An 18,417-nucleotide genomic window follows, 5' to 3' on the forward strand; every position below is an offset into this window, starting at 1 on the left:
GTCTGAGCTCCAGTGAGACCATCTCTCAGACAAACAAAATGAAGTTCAGGGCTGAAGGGAGCCACGATATCAAGTGTGATTGTCAAAGATAAAAGAAGCAAACACCTTGGATTTTATTAGGCCTGGGATGGCAGGGAAACTTAAGAGGTAAGACTACTTGTGTGTGGGATTGTCAGGAAAGAGGGGCACATCTTGAGTGTCCTAACAATTTTGTTATCTTTGAAGTTACATTGCTCAAAGAATATAATCTATAAGTAGGTTAGAAGATTACGCAAAGGTTAAAAATTAAGTAAAAATATAAAGTGGTCTGCTTATCATAAAGAATTGTCTTCTCATAAATGAAATTGCGAGGTAAGTCTGTGGTGCATTGCTCAGGGTTGGACACCGCACTGATGCGTAAGATCAGATGACACAGGCTCTGGCCTGTAGGAGCACAGTATGCATTCCCTTTCATGTTGTGAGAGATCTCCTAGACTTGGTTACACAAACCAGGTGAGAGAAGGGTGTCTTTCTCTTCCCGTGTCCCTTCATTTCCCTCGTTTTTCTCTTGCTGCAAGTGTGCACTGTTGTACACTTCTGTATGTGTGCCTCCCCTAATACTGAGGTCATATTTGAATTTGTTATTCTCCCTCAGTAAGAATGTATGTTTCTGCCTTCCCTCCCCATCCATGACGTAGTTACTTGCCTTTAACTTACACAATCGTGTTAATCTCAGATGTGGCCTTCATTGTTTGTTCATAGCAGTGAAGACCGAGTTAACTAGGTTCTTAGAGTGTTTCACCTCTCATCATTTCTTCTTTTAGACCTTTAAATAATGTTGTTTGAGGTTCATGACCTAAAGCAGCTTGTTTATCCGCCATTTGTTCTTTCAAGTCTCAAAGCAAAATATAGGCCACTTTAGTAAAAAGAATGAAAACCAACATTTCTGGTGACTGCATAGTCCGTGAAAATAGGTACTGAGCCCTTTAAGCCTTCATGACGTTCAGTGATGGTTCAAGCATTCACTACAACGTGTGTATTCTTCCCCGTGCCATCAAGCCTGGCCCACTGGCTTCAAACACTGGCTCTGACTGTCCGTCTGTGCTTCTTGTTGGTCTAGAGAAGCAGATTGGCTCGAGCAGCTCATTTGTTTTACACAGTTCTTGTGTGCTGGAACCACCGAGAGTGTGAGATAGATGGTTCGAGGTCACTCTGGGGCTGGAGTGTAGCTAAGGGTAGAGCTTGTCTAGTGTGCTTGAGCCCTAGATACTAGAACTCAGCACTAGGAAAGAGAAGGCAAATGGCAGGTATTTTAAAGCTATGAATATGTTGGGGGTAGGATTAAATGTTTGAAATCATCCAATAAAACCATTTAGGGTATAAGTCTAAAATTAGGGGCTTATTTGATTTTAAGAAAGGTAAAATTACTCTTACCTTAAGATACTGTTAATTAGCTATGACCATCAAATCCTGGTTTGTTTCATTCGTTTATATTTTAATGACTTAAAAGATGTCGGGTGGTCAGAGAAAGATAGACTGGATTTTGGATAGGGTGTTCAATGGCAAAAAAAAAAATGCACATTTAAAAAATCAGCTATTCTTGTAAATAAATCGGTTATTCCGAGTCTGAGGTTGATATAACAATAGTCGTTTATTCTCAGAGTATTTTGCATAAAATAGTAACCTTCTTGTCAGGGATTTCCTTGTTGCTATTCATGCTAGGCAGGCGCTTTGCCACTGAACTCTTTCCCTAGTGTAGAAGTTCTTTCTTAATACTAAGTGTATTATTTCTTTTCTAATCCATTATTACCATCTTACTTCATGTATGGATTATAAATTTTATTTTTCAGAGAAAAATTCAGAGGGCTAAATAAAATGGTTGAGCAGAGGAAAGAATGCATGGAAACTACAAAGTGTTTGTTTTGTACACACACTCACTGTGGCTCTGACTTGGCATACCCAGACAACTGCAGGGAAAACACAGCATTAGGAACTGAGGTTGGCAAACTTGGAGGACCATGTTTGGCTTGCTCACCCCGAGTACGTTCGGGGGAATGCCACATCTGGCTTACTTAGTTTGGTTTTCCTCTAGTGCTAGGATCTGGAGCCTGGGTCTTGTGCTAAGCTGCAGACCTCAGAGTTTAAAACGATTGTGCCAGAGATTAAGGCACATGACTGTGGTTACCTAGGATGTACTAGCCACAGATGCCACCTCAAACTCAGCAGTTACTTGACAGTGTCCCTTGGTGAGTGTCCTGCCTTCACCTCTTGAGTGGCACCAGCCCAGGTTGTGTGGAACTAGGGATTGAACCCGGGATTTTATGAGTGTTAGAGGAGCACTCTAAAAGCATATTCTTGGAATGTTTTTCTTATTGTCAAACAAAAGAGTGCCAGTCTGTTAGTGTCTTAGTATCCATGCCAGTGATCAGCTGTGTAATTGCTTTCACAACTGGAATGTGAGTACTTGATGTGTTCACTCACATAGGTCAAGTGAGATTAAATGATAGAGGTGGGAGAAGCGTGTGTGATGCTGAGCACAGCAGGACCTGTTGACAGTGTCCAGATGTGACCTGCCTACATTTGGATCCTGTGAGCATTCCTTTACCCATATATCTTACCAACGCTTTGGTTACCCACTCTCTGTTCCTTTGGTCCTCCTGGCTGCTGCGCCTGGTTCCCCTCTCCCCCTCTCCTCACATAGCTCAGGGTCCCTGCCTCTGGCTCTGCTCTCTCCATATCTATAATAAAACTTTCCCTCCGCCATACCTAGAACCATCATGTTTCTTTTCTTTTCCATTTTACTTCCTTTTTTCATTCACTTGTAAGAGAGAATATGCAGCATTTGTCTTTCTTAATCCGCTTTGTTTTGCTTAACCTAATGATTTCTGGTTTTTTAATCCATTTTCCTAAAAATACCTTTTTTTTTTTTTAACAGCTGAGTAAGATTCCATTGTGTATAGGCACCGTATCCTCTTTATCTGTTGATAGGCATTGGGTGCGTCTGTTTCTTCGCTGTTGTCAATAGAAAAGCGATGAGTGTGGATATAAGGATTCTTCTGTGGTGAGGTTTAGTGTCTTAAGATAGTTATAGCTTTCCCGGTAGCCTTATGAGCCTCCCTCCAGGAGGGAGCTTTTCATTCTAGGGTGTTGAGACAGGGTTTCTCTTTGTATCCATGACTGTTCTGGAACTCACTCTGTAGAACGGGCTAGCCTTGAACTAGCATGGCAGTTCTAGACCAGCATGGGCAGTATGGTGAGATGATGAGACTTCACTTAAAAAGCCACAGAAACAAACAAACAAAAAAATCAGCCCCTCCTATTTAAAACAGATACTGGACTAATGAGATATTTCAGCAGGTAAGGAAGCTTGCCTCCAAACCAAATAACAAGTTTAATCCTGGAGAGCCACACGGTGGAAGGGGAGAGGTAACTACCTCGGGTTGTCCTTGGATTAGGCCATGTTTGTTCTGGTATATGTGTACACATACAAAGAGATGTTTCAAATTAAATTTTCTTCTAAAGAAAAAGCAAAATATATACAGCTAGACTATCTTTTTAATAACATGCCTAACCATTTCTCCAGAATAAGTCTCAAAGTAAGAGTTCTGCTTTCCAAATAGAGAGCCACAGCCTGTAATCCCCTGCTTTGCTTTAGAGCCTGGTGATCATTTCTGTGCTAGGAAGAGAAAATGAGTTAACCTAAGCACGAGTTACCTCCCATCATTCTTAAAGGACAAAGTAGGAATCATATTTGCACATATGATAGTGGTTTCCAGCGTCCACATTACTGTTTTTCCTTCTAAACCCAAGTAGTGGAGAAGTCTTTAGTGGTTGTGGTATTGCCTCCTTCCCTCTTCAGAAATCAGACCAAGAAAAAAAAAAAGTCTATAAAACATGAGCAAAGAGAACTGTGAGTTGAGAGTTGATTTTGAAATAAGACTTATCCAAATCTTACCCAGAACTGCTTAGAGCAGTTTGCAGAAGATGAGTTGAGATGACATCCAGTTGTGGCTGGGACAGGCACACCAGACTGAACAGGTTAGTTTATCAGCTGTGCTCGTATTTTCAGCAAAGTGGTGTGTTCTAAGGACGTGTGTTGGTTGGTAGGTTTAGGGATTGGTGTTTGGGTTTTAGAAACAGTGTCTCATGTAGCCCAGCTGGCTAGCCTTGAACTCACAGAATAGCTGAGGGTAACTGAGTTTGACCCTCCTCCTGTCTTCACTGAAATGCTAGGACTACAAGGCATGTATGTCTTCTGATTCTTCTGGTTAAAAGTGGGCAGCTTATGTGCAGGGGAGGTTGGCGTTTTGGGTTTCTGTTGGATAAGGTAGAGGAGATGTAATAAATAGTTCTGCCTTTTACTTTCAAGAGGATTCACCTTCTAAACCATGGTGCTAGACCGTGCCTGTTCTATAAACGGTGGTGTCTGTGGGGTCCTCCGCTCCACATCTCGCCGATACTGTTAGCCTTGAGCATCTTCAAGTTGGTTTGCCTGGTTTTGTGGTTTTGTGTTGTGTATCAGTGGTCAGTTTGAGATTTGAAATGGGGCACTATTGACCTGGACTAAGCCTTAGTAGTTTCTATCCCTTGGGTTGGTTACATTTGGTGAAGAGTTCAGAGTAGAATCTCAAGTCAGTAGTAGTGTTTGAGTTTAACTTTTTTTTGCATCTTGTGAGCATTCTGGGTTCTTGTCATGACTTGGCACTTTGCTCCTGTCAGAACTCGTCTGTGCTTTGTTGTGTGTGTTCAGAAAAACAACTTGATAAGGATTTAAAAAACATTTTGGTTTTCTGTCCTCTTAAACTTAAAATCCTGATTTTCTCTTCTTTTGTGGAACTGAACAGCGAACCCTGGACCTTATACATGCTAAGCAGGTACTCTGAATGAGCTTTGCCCCAGCCTTTCTTCCTTCTTAAAGCTGAACTTGGAGTTTTTAAATTTTAAGAAAATGAGATCAGAATTTTGTAATTTATATAAGACTTTAGATTCATAATTTTTCTTAAAAGTTAGTTTTCCATGATGTCATAATGCATTGCTATTCAAGAAAACGGTTTTGTGAATAATGGTGAGTGAGAATGGGACTTTGTTTTCAATTGGTTCTATACTGCAGAGTGTCCAAATGCCAGAGTCATGGGGCTTTCTGCGTGACTCTCTGTCCACTCTTAGACACTAGCTCAGTGAGCTCTCTTGTCTGTTAGAGAACTTTAAGGAGTTAACTACCAGTAATACCTGCCCACACTCCCAATACACTGTTTGTCCTTCTGGATTCAGGAACACCTGAATGGACAGAACTAATTCTGACCAGGTCAGGAATGGAGTAATGGAGTGAGAGGGATTCTGTTCACTGTGTTTCTGGATCATTTCTGGGACATTTCTGCCCTAGCCTGCCTCTGAGCCTCTGTGTATCCAGTGCTCTCAAGCCCATGGTTGTCAAACTCTTCTAGAAGACTCCTGCTAACTCTCCCAGCTTCTTTTGAAAATTAGTTTTAAGAACTCAGATGCTCCAGCAAATGTCGTGCATGGCTTCCTTTCCTCCAACAACTTTCAGATTTCTTCCTTCCCACCTGCCCCCTTCCCATGTCACCAGGCCCCCCCTTCAGTAAAGCATTGTGTTGTGTTGTCACTGCTGCTGGCTTTAATTACCTCACAGAAACACTCCTCCAATGAATCCATATGCCCAGCATTTAGTCAGTGGACACTGCTCTGCGAGTAGTCTGTAAATGGAGGGTTTTGTATATTACATATTTGTATCTATGTAATCCACAATTTTGTTGTTTTAGAGAGTGCTTACTGCTCTAGGGCCAGTGGAACCTGGCAGAATAGAATGGATAAATGAGGGAGACTAAAGTCTCATGCAATAGCCAACTTTATTCAGAGCATCTGACAGTTTATACTCAGAGGGTCAAGAGGAGTCATGTGAGTAAAGTCCAATCACAAGGGCAGGCCACCTGTGATAGATAAGCTGCACTTAAAGCATAAGACACACGTGGCAAAAACATAATTTTCCATAGAGGCATATAAACAAATAATAATAGCCAGTTGTGATGAATAATTTGAAGTAAATTCACTCCTGTCTGATACCCTGAAGGGGTACAAAAACATAAGAATAATTTTGTGTTTCTGAAGAAGCTGAAGTCACAAGACTCTTGTCTTTCCCTTGGAGTTTTCTTCAAGCACTCAGAAATCTCACACACTTCTTCTTAGACCGTGTTCCTACAAGAGAGGTTTAGCCATTGGCCTGAAGTCTCACAACTGGACTAGAATTCAAACCTCCTCACTGGCTCCAGAGTCCTGCTTTTAGTTAAGCACACTGTTACACTGCTGTTCAAGGTACAGCTCTTAAAAGAATAGTGGGAAAATATAATAATGCATAATATGTGATAATATAATGATGGGAGGATAACCTTGGGAGACAGAATCTGTGTGATCACATCTAAACCGAACACAGCCATGTGGGAGGTAAGGGAGGATGGAGGAAGAGCACTAATGGTGTAAGTCAAGAGTATAGAAGACAGCAGACATCTCTAAGGAGAGGAAACCTCTGCACTGACTGTTTGTTGTTTGAGATGTGTTCTGTATGCTCCTGGCTGGCCTCAGAAGTATGAGCTCTTGAGATGCTTCTGCCACAGCTGGAGAAGCTGAGGCTGCAGATGCCCGGCCATCACTTGTAGAGAAGTAAGTGCACGAGTGCGTGCATGCATGTGTGCGTGCATGTTTGTGCGTGCACTTGAGATGGTCGAGGCAGTGCCTTCTCAGCTCTCTACTACCATTTCCTAAGGCTTCAGCTGTGATTTGCTGAATCGAATCACATGAGTCAGACATGGAGCTCTCTCCTCTTCTGTCCTCACTTGACCATACTGTCTTCTTCTCCGCCCATAGTTGCTTTAGCCTGACAGGCATGTGAGATAACGACGTGATATTTCAGGAGCCTAGTGGAAGGCTGAGAGGGCCTACTCAGATCTGCTTTTTCTTCTGGTGTCTTCCTGGAGAGATCGGTGACAGACGAGGAAAAAACAAAATGTCGATTTGAAGTAGCAGGGTGTTAATATCCTAGCAGTTGGGGCCTGTTGCATGCCTGTTGCATATGCTAAAGCTAGTCTTTTGCTCCAGGAATTGGGTATATTTAATGTAACTCCTATTTTCTAGACTTATTGGGTAATTTACTTTGAAGTGCCTCACAATATGACTATATTTATTTAGGCTAATAACTTATTTTAACTGGGTGATGGCTGTTGTTAAGTTATGGCTGTTGTTAAGTTAATTCTCTGAATTAGGTGTGTGTAAGGCTGAGGTATAGCTCTTGGGTTGAACAGCAGTCCGGTGTGCATAAGGATTGTGGTCTAGCCTTACTGTCTACAGGGCAGTGCTCACCCATAGGACTTCCTGTAGCAACCTCATAGTGCTAACCTTCCCAGGATGCTGTGGAGGTGGGAGGAAATGTCTGGTGTCATCTTTGAGCAGCTCATTAAGAAAGCCTGGTTCCTCTCTGCCTCAGTAGTGTGTGTTGGGAGTTGTTCTGCCTTTAACAATTAAGCACTGTGTCGTCTGTTTAGGGCACATGACAGATGGTGCTGGCTTGGCTTCCTGTAGGTCTCATTGGTCTGTTCACTAGCAGATCTTCATAAGGGTTCTTTGTAACAGAGCACACTGTGCTTTAGTATATTTCATTTTCTTTCTTTGTGGTGTTAAGTTTTAAAGATTTGTCAAATTGCCTGTCACATTTTTGCCTGTAATAGTTATGTTACCCTTCTTGCTCTTGGTAAGTCTCTGTTTTTGTTGTTTTATGTATCCCTTTAACCACAGACTTTTTTCTATAGATATGAGTAGTTCATTAAGTTTCTTTTTCTGCCTTATATGTACAGAAAGACCTATGAAAGCTTAGTGTTGGGGCTCGGGATGTAGTTTATGGATAGACAGGCATACACAGGCCCTGGTTTCTGTCCTTAGCAGTGTGCACACACGCACTCACAAGTTCAGCATTGTCCTCATAGCTTCAGAAAGCCCCTCTTGTATGCTCCAACCCTCATGCTAGGTTCTTGCTCCACTACCGCTGCTCTTGGGCGTGCTCTGCCCCCAGTGTTGGTCTCTAATTCTTGCTTAGAAGTGTTCTACAATGCTTATGGTCTCGTGAGTGCTGGCTGCTACACTGGGTGAAAGAGCATGCAGCCATCCAGGAGTGTGACATTCCCAAGTCCTCACAGTCCAGTCTGTCTCCTGGAGGTCTAGCCTTAGGCATTTCTTGGCTTTTTGAACTGAGAAGTTTTGTTTTTCTTTCTGTTTATTTTCTTTGGAAGATTCTCTATGGGGCTGGAGACATGACCCAGTAGATTCCCTATGGGGCTGGAGACATGACCCAGTAGTAGAGCGTGCATCTCAAAATCATAAGACCTTGGTTCAGCCCTCAGTGCCACCCCCAACGAAACAGGTTAAGTAAAATAATACAAAGTTTATTTAATAAATTTACTTAGTGCACTATTGAGTGAAATACCTCTGTACAGTGTTAAAATTATTACATTATTATAGTGCAGATGTTGCAGATATCACAAGTGTAGGTGCCGTCTCTTAGGTCTGCTTGGACCAGTGCACTTTGGATTTCTTGCATTTTGGAATAGTCACATATGTACGATGAAGTGTTAGAGAAGAAGCCTAGTTCTAAGCACAGGGGATACTCAAGGACATACCTTTACACGTAGCCTAATGGCGAGCCATGTACGGTCCTGCATTTGGACCATGCATGAAGTCTAGTGGGAAGGAGACTTTCTACTTGTGTCCTAATCAACACTTAAAATATAGATTTTGGGTATTTGGGAATTTTTTTTTTCAAATTGGGTTGTTTAACCTATAATAAGATTTTTATAAATTTGAATCATTTGAAATTGTTTTGCAACTGCTTTTTTAATACTATTTAATTTTTATAATGGTTTCTCTTTATAAGTTTGGGGTGGCCCATACATGCATGCAAAGGCCACAGAAGGACCTTGGGTGTCCTGCTGTATGCTCTCAACTTTATTACTTTAAGACAAGATCTCTCACTGAACATGGAGCAGGGCTGTGCCCAACAAACCCCAGTGGCCTCCTGCCTCAGTGCCCACAAGATTCGGGTTGTAGGCGTCCATGCAGTGCTGCTTCGCTTTCCTTTCTTTTCTTTCCTTTCCCCTTAGTGCAGTTGCTAAGGCTTTGGATGCTCCTCTTCATGCTCACATAGCTCGTGTTCTTCCCACCCGGCCATCGTCTCAGCCCAGCTCTTCTTTATTCAATAGCCAAAGCAGTGTGCAGTGCATCAGAGAGCAGCCCAAGGCCCAGCGCCTGATTGCACAGCACAGTGCCAGTCAGCTAGCAGTCTTTCACTGTCAAAATACGGTGGTCCCTCATTTGCTGTGTAGTTCAAGAATCCTACGAAATAGAAGCACAAAGCACAGGTATAGTAGTACTTTTGATAGCAGAGCAAAGTGGAGAGTAACTTTGAGCCCTTAGTAGGTCACTGCTGGGAAAGCCTTAGGCAGAGGGAAACATACTTTGTAAATTTTATAAAAATGCAGTCAAGCAACCTACACTCTTGGTTTCTTTCACAGAGCACTGGGTTCTTGCAGCTCACGCGTGTTGAATTAATCAGTGACATGTTTCTTTCTGTTGTTGAACATTATCCATCGTATGGGAATGCCCCAATGTGCCTAGTCACTGTGGTTGACATTTGAGTGTTTCTGCTCTGAAGCTATCGAGTAAATCATCCCCTGACTCTCACTAACCCAGCCTGACCGAGCATCCCTCTGTATGCACCTAGGTTTTCATTCTCTTAGGTCAATATCTAGGAGTAGAGGAGTTGGACCACAGATGAGTCGTGTGCTTAACTGTTAGAGACTGACAAGCTTTTCCACTCACAGTTCCACAGACTGTGCTGGAGTTCAGTCACTCCTATCATTACCAGTGGTAGGGTCACAATGTGGGATTCATAGAGATTTTCCTAATAACTAAAGATGCAGGAAGTTTTCCATGTGCCTCTCTCTATATTCCTTGGTAAATAACTCTACAATCTTTTCCCATTGCATGTAGAGGTGTTCCCATCTTACCAAGTCATTTATATGCTCTATAATCAGCTCTTTGCGTGTTCACCTTTCCTTTTCACAGGGGTGTGTAAAGAGTCAATCTAAAAACAGTGTCGGTGTGTTCTTGGTATCACTATAAGTAGTAAGTAGTTGGAAATAACTGTTATATGAGTTTAAATAAACTGACTTTCTGGGCAGCATTAAAAGTACTCAGCCTCTTCAGATTTATATAAAGCTTGTCTCAAAGCTGCCTATAGCTGGTGTGCATCTGGTGCTGTATTGTAGCATGCTAATTGTAGATAATGTTCCCTTTTCTATACCTCTCATGCTTTAAATACACCTAACTCCGGGAAAAAATATGATGGTATTTTTTGTTAATATTCTCAATAATGTTGTTTGGAAATTTTAACAGGACTGGGTATTAGCTCATTGGTAGAGTAGTTTCCTAGCCAAATGCAAGTTCCTGAATTCTATCTCCTGCAATGCAAAAAACAAAACATCTAAGTCGACCTGTCCCCTTTGGGTAGTGAAAAGGTCACTGAGCAGACATTATGTACTCGGTGTTTGTGAACGTTGTCATTATATTAGAGTGGTTCTTTGGGTGACACTTAAATTAGAGGTGTAGTAAATCTCACTGTCTCGTATGCTACCCATGCTATAATGCCCGTCTCTCTGCCCTGTCCACAGGTTAAAGTGTTACGCAATCAGCTGGTCCTTTTCCACAGTGCTGTTGCTGCCTACTTTGCTGGGAATCAGAAGCAGCTTGAACAGACTCTTAAGCAGTTCCATGTCAAATTGAAAACCCCAGGAGTGGATGCCCCGTCTTGGCTTGAAGAACAGTAAACTCACCAGGAAAGAAGGACAGTGTATTGTTAAACAACTAATAAACTAGTAAGAGTGAAGTAATGTGGGAGGTGTGAGGTGACCACCATCGTAGTGGCTCCTGCACAGATAGCTTTTAATTTCCCTTTTCATACCGTAACAATTGAGCTGTTAAATTTGATGGGAAGGTAGGTGATTTTTATGTAAACATAATTTCTATAATTCTAAACATAATAATCTTCCTTTTTGAGAAATCCTTTTTGTACTGTGAGGGTTGATGGCTATTTCTGTAGTTTGAAATATTTAATATAGATTTGCACTGACAAGATAAAAGTTCAAGGCTTTTTGGGTCCCAGAAATGAGGGCCAGCTATAGTTTTCCAAGGGAGGTTTACATGATTTGTATCAGTGTCAGATATTTTATATATGAATATATTCAACATCTTTAAGAAGTTCATGTTTGTGTATTATCTTTTAAAAAAAGAAGCTATTTTGCAGAGTAAGTTTTATGGTGTCCTGCAGTCTCACCCCAGGGACAGCTTGAATAAATGATTGATTGGCCCATAGCTTGTTGCAGACACACTCTAAAATTTAATTTGTAACACTGTAATTTTGTTTAGATATTTTTAAAGGCCCGGGAGTCACACTGTCATAATTTTTACAACGTATTTAAACTCATGAATTTGACAGTTGTGTTTGCAATTTTGATTTATAATGAAATCTGCTTAAGAGGGGTAGGTTTGTTTGTTTGGGGTTTTTTTTTATTTACATGTGGACAGAATGGAAATTCTTAGCAGTTTCTAGAGTAGAAATTTGTACATTAAACAGCTAGTTTGGGAGTAAATTCCATTTTGATAGAAGAGAATTTTCAGACCATGTTCATTGGCTTCCATGCGTGGCTATACCACTTAAGCCTTAAATCACAGATACGTGCCTTCGCAGATGCAGTAATTCTTGCCCAACCATTGTACATACATGGAGAAACTCCTACAGATGACTCGATTCCTCTGTAATGGAGGGATTTTTTCTTTTGTCCTCATAAAACCACACTTGAGGAGGATGGCGAAACCAACTTTTTAATTTTTTGTTTGGTTTCTCTTGATTCCTCTTGAAGAAGGGGATGATGGGAGAATGTTTTCCACTTGGTTCATGAAAAGATTGTATAACGTGTGTGGCGGTCATAGGAAGGGAGGATCCGGTGCTGGGTTACTTGTGCAGCACTTGGTCTTATGTATGTGGTTGGCGTGTCTACTGTGGTTCCTCAGTGATGTAATCTTGGTTAAATGTAAAGTTCCTTGATTTTGTCATACGTATAAATGAGTATTCTCAGAGATACCACTTCACCTGTTATTTCTATTGTGTCGAAATGAAGTACTTAAAATTACTGTCATACGTGACCTTTGTGGACTGTATGATGTGTTACATTTTTAGCTGGCCTTTTTTATTAATACGCCTGTTTTGAGTGCTTAATATAATGTGATGTGATTGTAAGTCATGAGCCTGTTTTAAATCATTCCCTCCTGTGTACGTGTACTCTGAGAGCTCTGTTTTATTCTTCCAGCAGAGTAACCTGCAATGGTTAGTTACACTCCGAGTGTGCCTCTGTGTGAATCCTGTCCTCTTATTAAAGTGGCTGCTGCAGTATCCACTTGCCCTGGCCTCAGAACTTTAAATAAGAAGTAACTATTTGGAACTTGAGAGAATATTCTTTTCTGATCTTTAGGGGGAAAAGGTGCTTCTCTTACTCTGCCATCCTCTAAGTCATTGTTTCTTCTCAGTCTGAATCTCTCAGGCGCTGAACACATGCAGCCTCACCAGATTTCAACGACAGTTGTAGTGGAGGAGCTAAATATTAATAGACTCATGGATTAATGATTTTTTTCAGAAAAGCTAAAAACAACAGTGATTTCTGAATAGTGAGCACGTAGGGAAGAGAAGTGCAGCCTCATGCCAGACAGTGGTGTGTTCATTTGGTTTCACAGGTGGCTCCCAGCTACTGTAGCAAATCAAAGTCAGCAGGGGACCAGGGGCTCCCTTGCATCTGCCGGAAGTCACCTGGCAGGCCTGAAGTTAGGGGCCTAAGCTGCTGGGCTGTTGGTCTGATAAACTCGGGTGGAAATGTCCCTAACCAGTGGTTATTCTAGGGTCTGTTTGTAGAAGAGAGGACAGGCCGTCAGAGTGCATGCACACCTCAGAGACGGTTCTATGTTGCTGGTTTGTTTTCAGGAGTAAAATGTGCCCATATGTAGGAAGCATATGTAGGAACTGAGATATATTTTAAGCAACAATGTAGAAAGTGAAATGATTATTGAATCAGCAGTCACTTCGTGGGTGTTGCTGTTCTAAAGGGAGCTGATGACCAGAAGATAAACTAAATCTGAAGCGTCTGGAGATGAGCCTCAGAACAGTGGGGGTGGGGCATGGCTTTCTCACATTGAAACAGATGTTATTCCAGGAAAACAGACACTGAGGAAACCAGATCCCGGTCACCCGAGCGCCGAGCTTCAGGTGCACACTGCATCGTGCTTGCACATCCAGCACGCAGTATGCCACCTCTCTGGCCCTCGTTCTTTTAAATCAGAGTCTGAAAAGGACCCCAGACTTGCCGGAACAGTCTGGTTAAGTCTAGACTTCTTTAAAGTCACTCCCAGATTGCCCCCCTAACCCCTGCAAATGTGGGCAAAGCACATTGACTTTACCTGAAAGACTGATGTGTCCAGGTAGGCAGATAAGATAAGGGCACTGATAAATCATGACATCTGGTTTAAGACAATTCTTGGTATGCATATAACTTTACAATTTGATTAGAGATTGAAGTGGAAACGAGATAGATGCACTTGCTTGGTTTTAACAAGAAAGCAGTGTCCAGAATGGCATCTTTGTTTCTCAGAGCTGATCAGGATTTTGATTTCTAACCAACTGTCAACACCAAGAGCACCCTGATGACCTGAGTTCAGATAGTGTGTCTCAGGGTTTTACTGCTGTGAAGAGACACCATAACCATGGCAACTCTTACAAAGGAGAACATTTAATTGGGGGCTGGCTTACAGTTTCAGAGTCCATTATCACCATGGCAGCATGCAGTCAGACGTGGTGCCGGAGGAGCTGAGAGTTCTACATCTTAATCCACAGGCAGTAGAAGGAGTCTGTGTGCCATACTGGGCAAGCTTGAGCATAAGAGACCTCAAAACCCACCCGCAGTGACACAGTTCCTCCAACAAGGCCACACCTAATAGTTCCACTCCCTAGGGACCAAGCATATAACTTAGGACCAGACCCACTCAAACTACCACATACATTGTGGAAGGGGACTCTTGCAACTTGTGCTTTGACTTCCTTCCACACACAAGCATGTTCTTATAAAGACATACATACATACAGACAGACAGACAGACACACACACACACACACACAGTGGGGGTAAGGGACCGAGAGAGAGCGCAGCAGGTTACTCTTCCAGAAGTCCTGAATTCGGTTCCCAGCACCCATGTCAGAGACTTGTAAACTGCCTGTGCTTGTTCTAGGGGATCCAACTCCCCTTTTTTTTTTTTACCTCCAAGGGCACCACATAAATAGCATACACTGATGCACCCCTGTCTTAATGAGGGTGTCTGTTGCTGTAGTGAAACACCATGACCAAAAAGCAAGTTGGGGATGAAAGGGTTAGTTTGGTTTATACTTTCATATCATTGCTGTTCATCAGTGATGGGAGTCAGGGCAGGAACCTGATGGCAGGAGATGATGCAGAGGCCAAGGAGGGGTGCTGCTTAACGGCTTGCTCAGCCTGCTTTCTTAACCCAGAACCATGGTCCCAGAGACTGCTCCCCCCAACTGTGTGCCCCCTAATCACTGATTAAGAAGATGCCTCACGGCTAGATCTTATGATAACTCTAGTTTGTCAAGTTGACATAAGTCTAGTGAGCACAACATACACATAAATAAAAAAATAAATATATATCTGATTTTTTTAATTACAGATTTTTATGTTGGTCTAGGGCTTTCTAGTTATGAATTCACTGTTTTCTGATCAAAGATGTAGTTAATTTTAAATTAGTTTTGCTTTCCCAATGCCATACAATCTTAACTATTATTACAATGTAACAGGAGCTATTATTAAAATAGAAAATCTATGCCACTTTCACTAAATTCTGTATTTTCTCTTAAAGGTTTCCTGCCCAGCAGGTTTCCTTGCATAAGTGGTTCTTCATGATAAACTGCCCAGTGGTCCACCCCAGATGTACTAGACACGAAGGCTGCACTTCAGGGTTCTATATAAGAAGGAAGAACTGTCTGCTACTGTTGTTATCCGCACTGGGAGGAGAAGTTAGGCCCAGTCTGAGAAGCCAGCACCATTGCTGTTAGTTTACTAATACACTGTTGGAGCTGGGAATTTGGGTGCCAGTTGTGAAACTGACCACCAAAAAGAAAAACACTTAAAACTTCTACTAGGGCCCACAGGCTTTTTGGGAAATACAGCCTTCTGTTAAAGACGTGAATTTAATGAAGTCTGTTCAAATGACCATGAATTGTTGAGTCACAGGAAAGGCCTAAGAGCCAGGCAGTGGTGGTACACCCTGTTCCCAGCACTTGGCAGAGGCAGGGGCATCTCTGAGTTTGAGGCCAGCCTGGTCTACAGAGTAAGTTCCAGGACAGCCAGAGCCAAACAAACCTATCTGAAAAAAAAACAAAACAAAAGGTCTGAGAGGAGTAAGATGCCCGCTTAGGTGCTTAGGGAAATGCTCAGTTAGAAAGTGCTTTTCTTTTTTTTTTTTTTTTTTTTTTTTTTTTTTTTTTTTTTTTTTTGAGCTGGGGATCGAACCCAGGGCCTTTGCGCCTAGGCAAGCGCTCTACCACTGAGCCCCCCAACCCCTTAGAAAGTTTTCTGTGCACATCCCCCTGAGTTCACATCCCAAAAAAGCCAACTATGGAACCATTTGCCTGTAACATCAAGCGTTGAGGAAGTGGAGACGGACGTTTGCTGGCCACCGTGCTAGGTGAATGGGAGAGCTCTGGCTTCAGTGAAGACCCTCTCAAAGACCTATGCCAAGCTACAGAGAAGACATCAGACATCGCTCTTGACCACACACACACATAAAGGTGACCTTCTGTAACAGATTTTCTTACTGTTCTGCTTCTGGCTTTGTTTATACAAACACACCGTGGGCAGCATAGACAGCAAACGGAGAAGCAAGCCATGTCATATTCATGCTGTCTTGGTGTCTTTGGTGTCTGAAGTAGCCATCAAAGGAACTACAGACTCTCATTGTGACAGAAAGAGAAAAGTCACTTTGCTTGTCTCATAGAGGGGTCAGCAAGCAGTGAGGTAGGAAACGGTGGTAAATGGTCCCGTTGAGCTACCTGAAAAGAGATGCGAAACCGTGACACTTTTGAAACGGAGAAAAATACCCAAGAGAAATTATATATGCTGCCTCACCTAAAATGCGTACATTGTCTTATTGTGTGTGTGGACAGATCAGTGCCACAGCACGAGTGGAGGACAGTGGACAACTTGCAGGAATCCGTTCTCCTCCTACCACGGTTCCAGGACCCAAACTCAGGTTAGCAGGCTTGGCATCAAATGCTTTTACCTGCTGAGCTATCCAGACACTCACATTTATTTTCCCTCTAAATGATTTCTGACTGTGCTAGAAAGATGTGTGCATGCACGCATGCGTGCATATGTGTGTGTGTAAAGTACATATACACCTATACATATTACCTATAGTTAGGGGAGGTAATTACAACTTTCCTTGAGAAATATGCAAATGCTATGGCCAGACACCGCCCTCTGAGGAAAAGGCACACATGCAATGTTGTTGACTTGACTCTGTAGTTCGTAGTTTAAAAAGCCAAACAGCTGTATGAAACCGTGAGAGAACAGCTGATTACCTTGACTGTGTTTGATGCGTGAGAGGTTTCTCATGAAGTCTTTAGCTCTGCCACTATGGGGATAACATTATTAGATGTGTGCCCACAGCACATGTGGAAGGAGCATGAACTTTGCCTTTAAAGTGGTTGGTTGCAGCATATTGGTGCATAGCCATACGTCCTTTTTCGGTGTTTTTGGACAAGGGCTCACTCTATATCCCTGGCTGACCAGGACTCAAGAGATCACGTCCGTCTGCCTCCTAAGTGCTGGATTTAAAGGGATGCCCTTAGGTGCCCAGCAGGAAAAAGTAATGGCAAAGTGCTATGAGGTGGGAGGTGCGTATGTGGGGTTTAATAGTAGTAATCAACTTTTCTTAAAATTTTCATAATAAAATTAATTTTTAAGTGGCAGTTTGATCTAGAAAGGCAATAGGATTCTAACAAACCTTTCTTCTCCCACTAGGGTGGCAATGGCTTTTTTTTTTTAATATAGTCAGTGACACTTCTATATTATAGTGCATAGTTCTAGAGTGGGTACTGCCCACCCCACCATGTGAAAGGAGCAGAGAGGACAGCAGTGGCCCGTGAAGGCACAGAATGTGTCCAGGAAGTGAGACCGAAGCTCGCAAACACATTCCCTAAGCCGGGCACTCCCCACCCTTCTCCTCGGTTCTTCTCTAACTAGCTATTGGAACGGTCAAGGGAATTAGGCCCAAAACAAAGATAACTTTATTTTAGCCGAGTTAGGATGATTCCTTCCGTCTCGATTGTGTGCTCTCTGCTCGTGAACAAGCGTATAGTATAGTACTTTCCTACACTAACTTTCTAGTTTAAATTCTACCTGACTGCTTAATGGTTTTTTTTTTTTTTTAACCTGAAAAGGTACCTTTTGAGGTAGCCAGGTTTTCCTTGGCTACAGGAATAAGCTAATCGAGTAGCCTGATTGTATAAAGATGAATCCTAGACATGTGTGTTCTCGCAGGTCCCCTCTTCCACCCATCCTCTCCCAGATAAGACTGGGAGCATTACTCTAGACCCAAATGTCCTAACTGGCTCCTACTCATAAAAGAAGACACTGAAACCCCGCGGTGTTTGGGCAGGGAGGACTAACCATGGTGATGGTTACTACAGAACTGCTGCTATCCCTGGAGCTGTAAGTGTGAGTGTAAACAGTCATGAGTATTTGCTGAACGGCTAGCATTGACCTTCATCGCCTGGTCCCACCAACACCCTGAAGAGGACCACATGGTTCCTGAGTCAGGTGCCAGCAGGCTCTCCTTGGAGGACAGGCTCCCACTCAGTGTTGAGACTTCCTGTGTGTAGGTTTATAAAAACATAATCCGCGGTTCTGCTAGTGAGACGTGACGATGCTGCTCGTCTGGATCTGACCCTAGGACAGCATCCCCACCACCCTCATCTCAGTATTTACCTTTCAAAAAGACGGGATGTGCTTCGTGACTTTCAGTTAGCGTTTTTCTCCTATTGAGCCAGCTGTAAAGTCAGGAATTAGTTAGAAATAGTAAGATGAGCAGCTCTTAGTACGACAAACTGGTGCACTGAGATGGTGCCTAAACTCACAAGGAGAGGAAAAAGTCCGCACTGAGGCTGGCAGCAGGCTCGGGTCCTAACTTGCCTTTGTCCTTTTAAAACAAAACTGCAGTGACATAATGGGCTGTTGTGCTGTGTTGGGGTTTTCAAGACTTCGG

At 42.5% G+C, this 18,417-nt stretch overlaps 1 protein-coding gene across 1 annotated transcript in view; it reads left to right on the plus strand.

The window, feature by feature from the left end:
• Arfip1 (ADP ribosylation factor interacting protein 1) overlaps window positions 1-12,487 on the plus strand; it is an 83,150-nt gene extending 70,663 nt beyond the window's left edge. The window contains exon 9 of the mRNA XM_032898164.1: window positions 10,710-12,487. Within this exon, the coding sequence (XP_032754055.1) occupies window positions 10,710-10,865 (156 nt within the window). The 3' untranslated portion in view covers window positions 10,866-12,487. The remainder of the gene's footprint in view (window positions 1-10,709) is intronic.
• The last annotated feature ends 5,930 nt before the right edge of the window (window positions 12,488-18,417 follow it).

Source organism: Rattus rattus, chromosome 3, assembly GCF_011064425.1.
Source record: "Rattus rattus isolate New Zealand chromosome 3, Rrattus_CSIRO_v1, whole genome shotgun sequence".
In the NCBI taxonomy this organism is placed as follows: domain Eukaryota; kingdom Metazoa; phylum Chordata; class Mammalia; order Rodentia; family Muridae; genus Rattus; species Rattus rattus.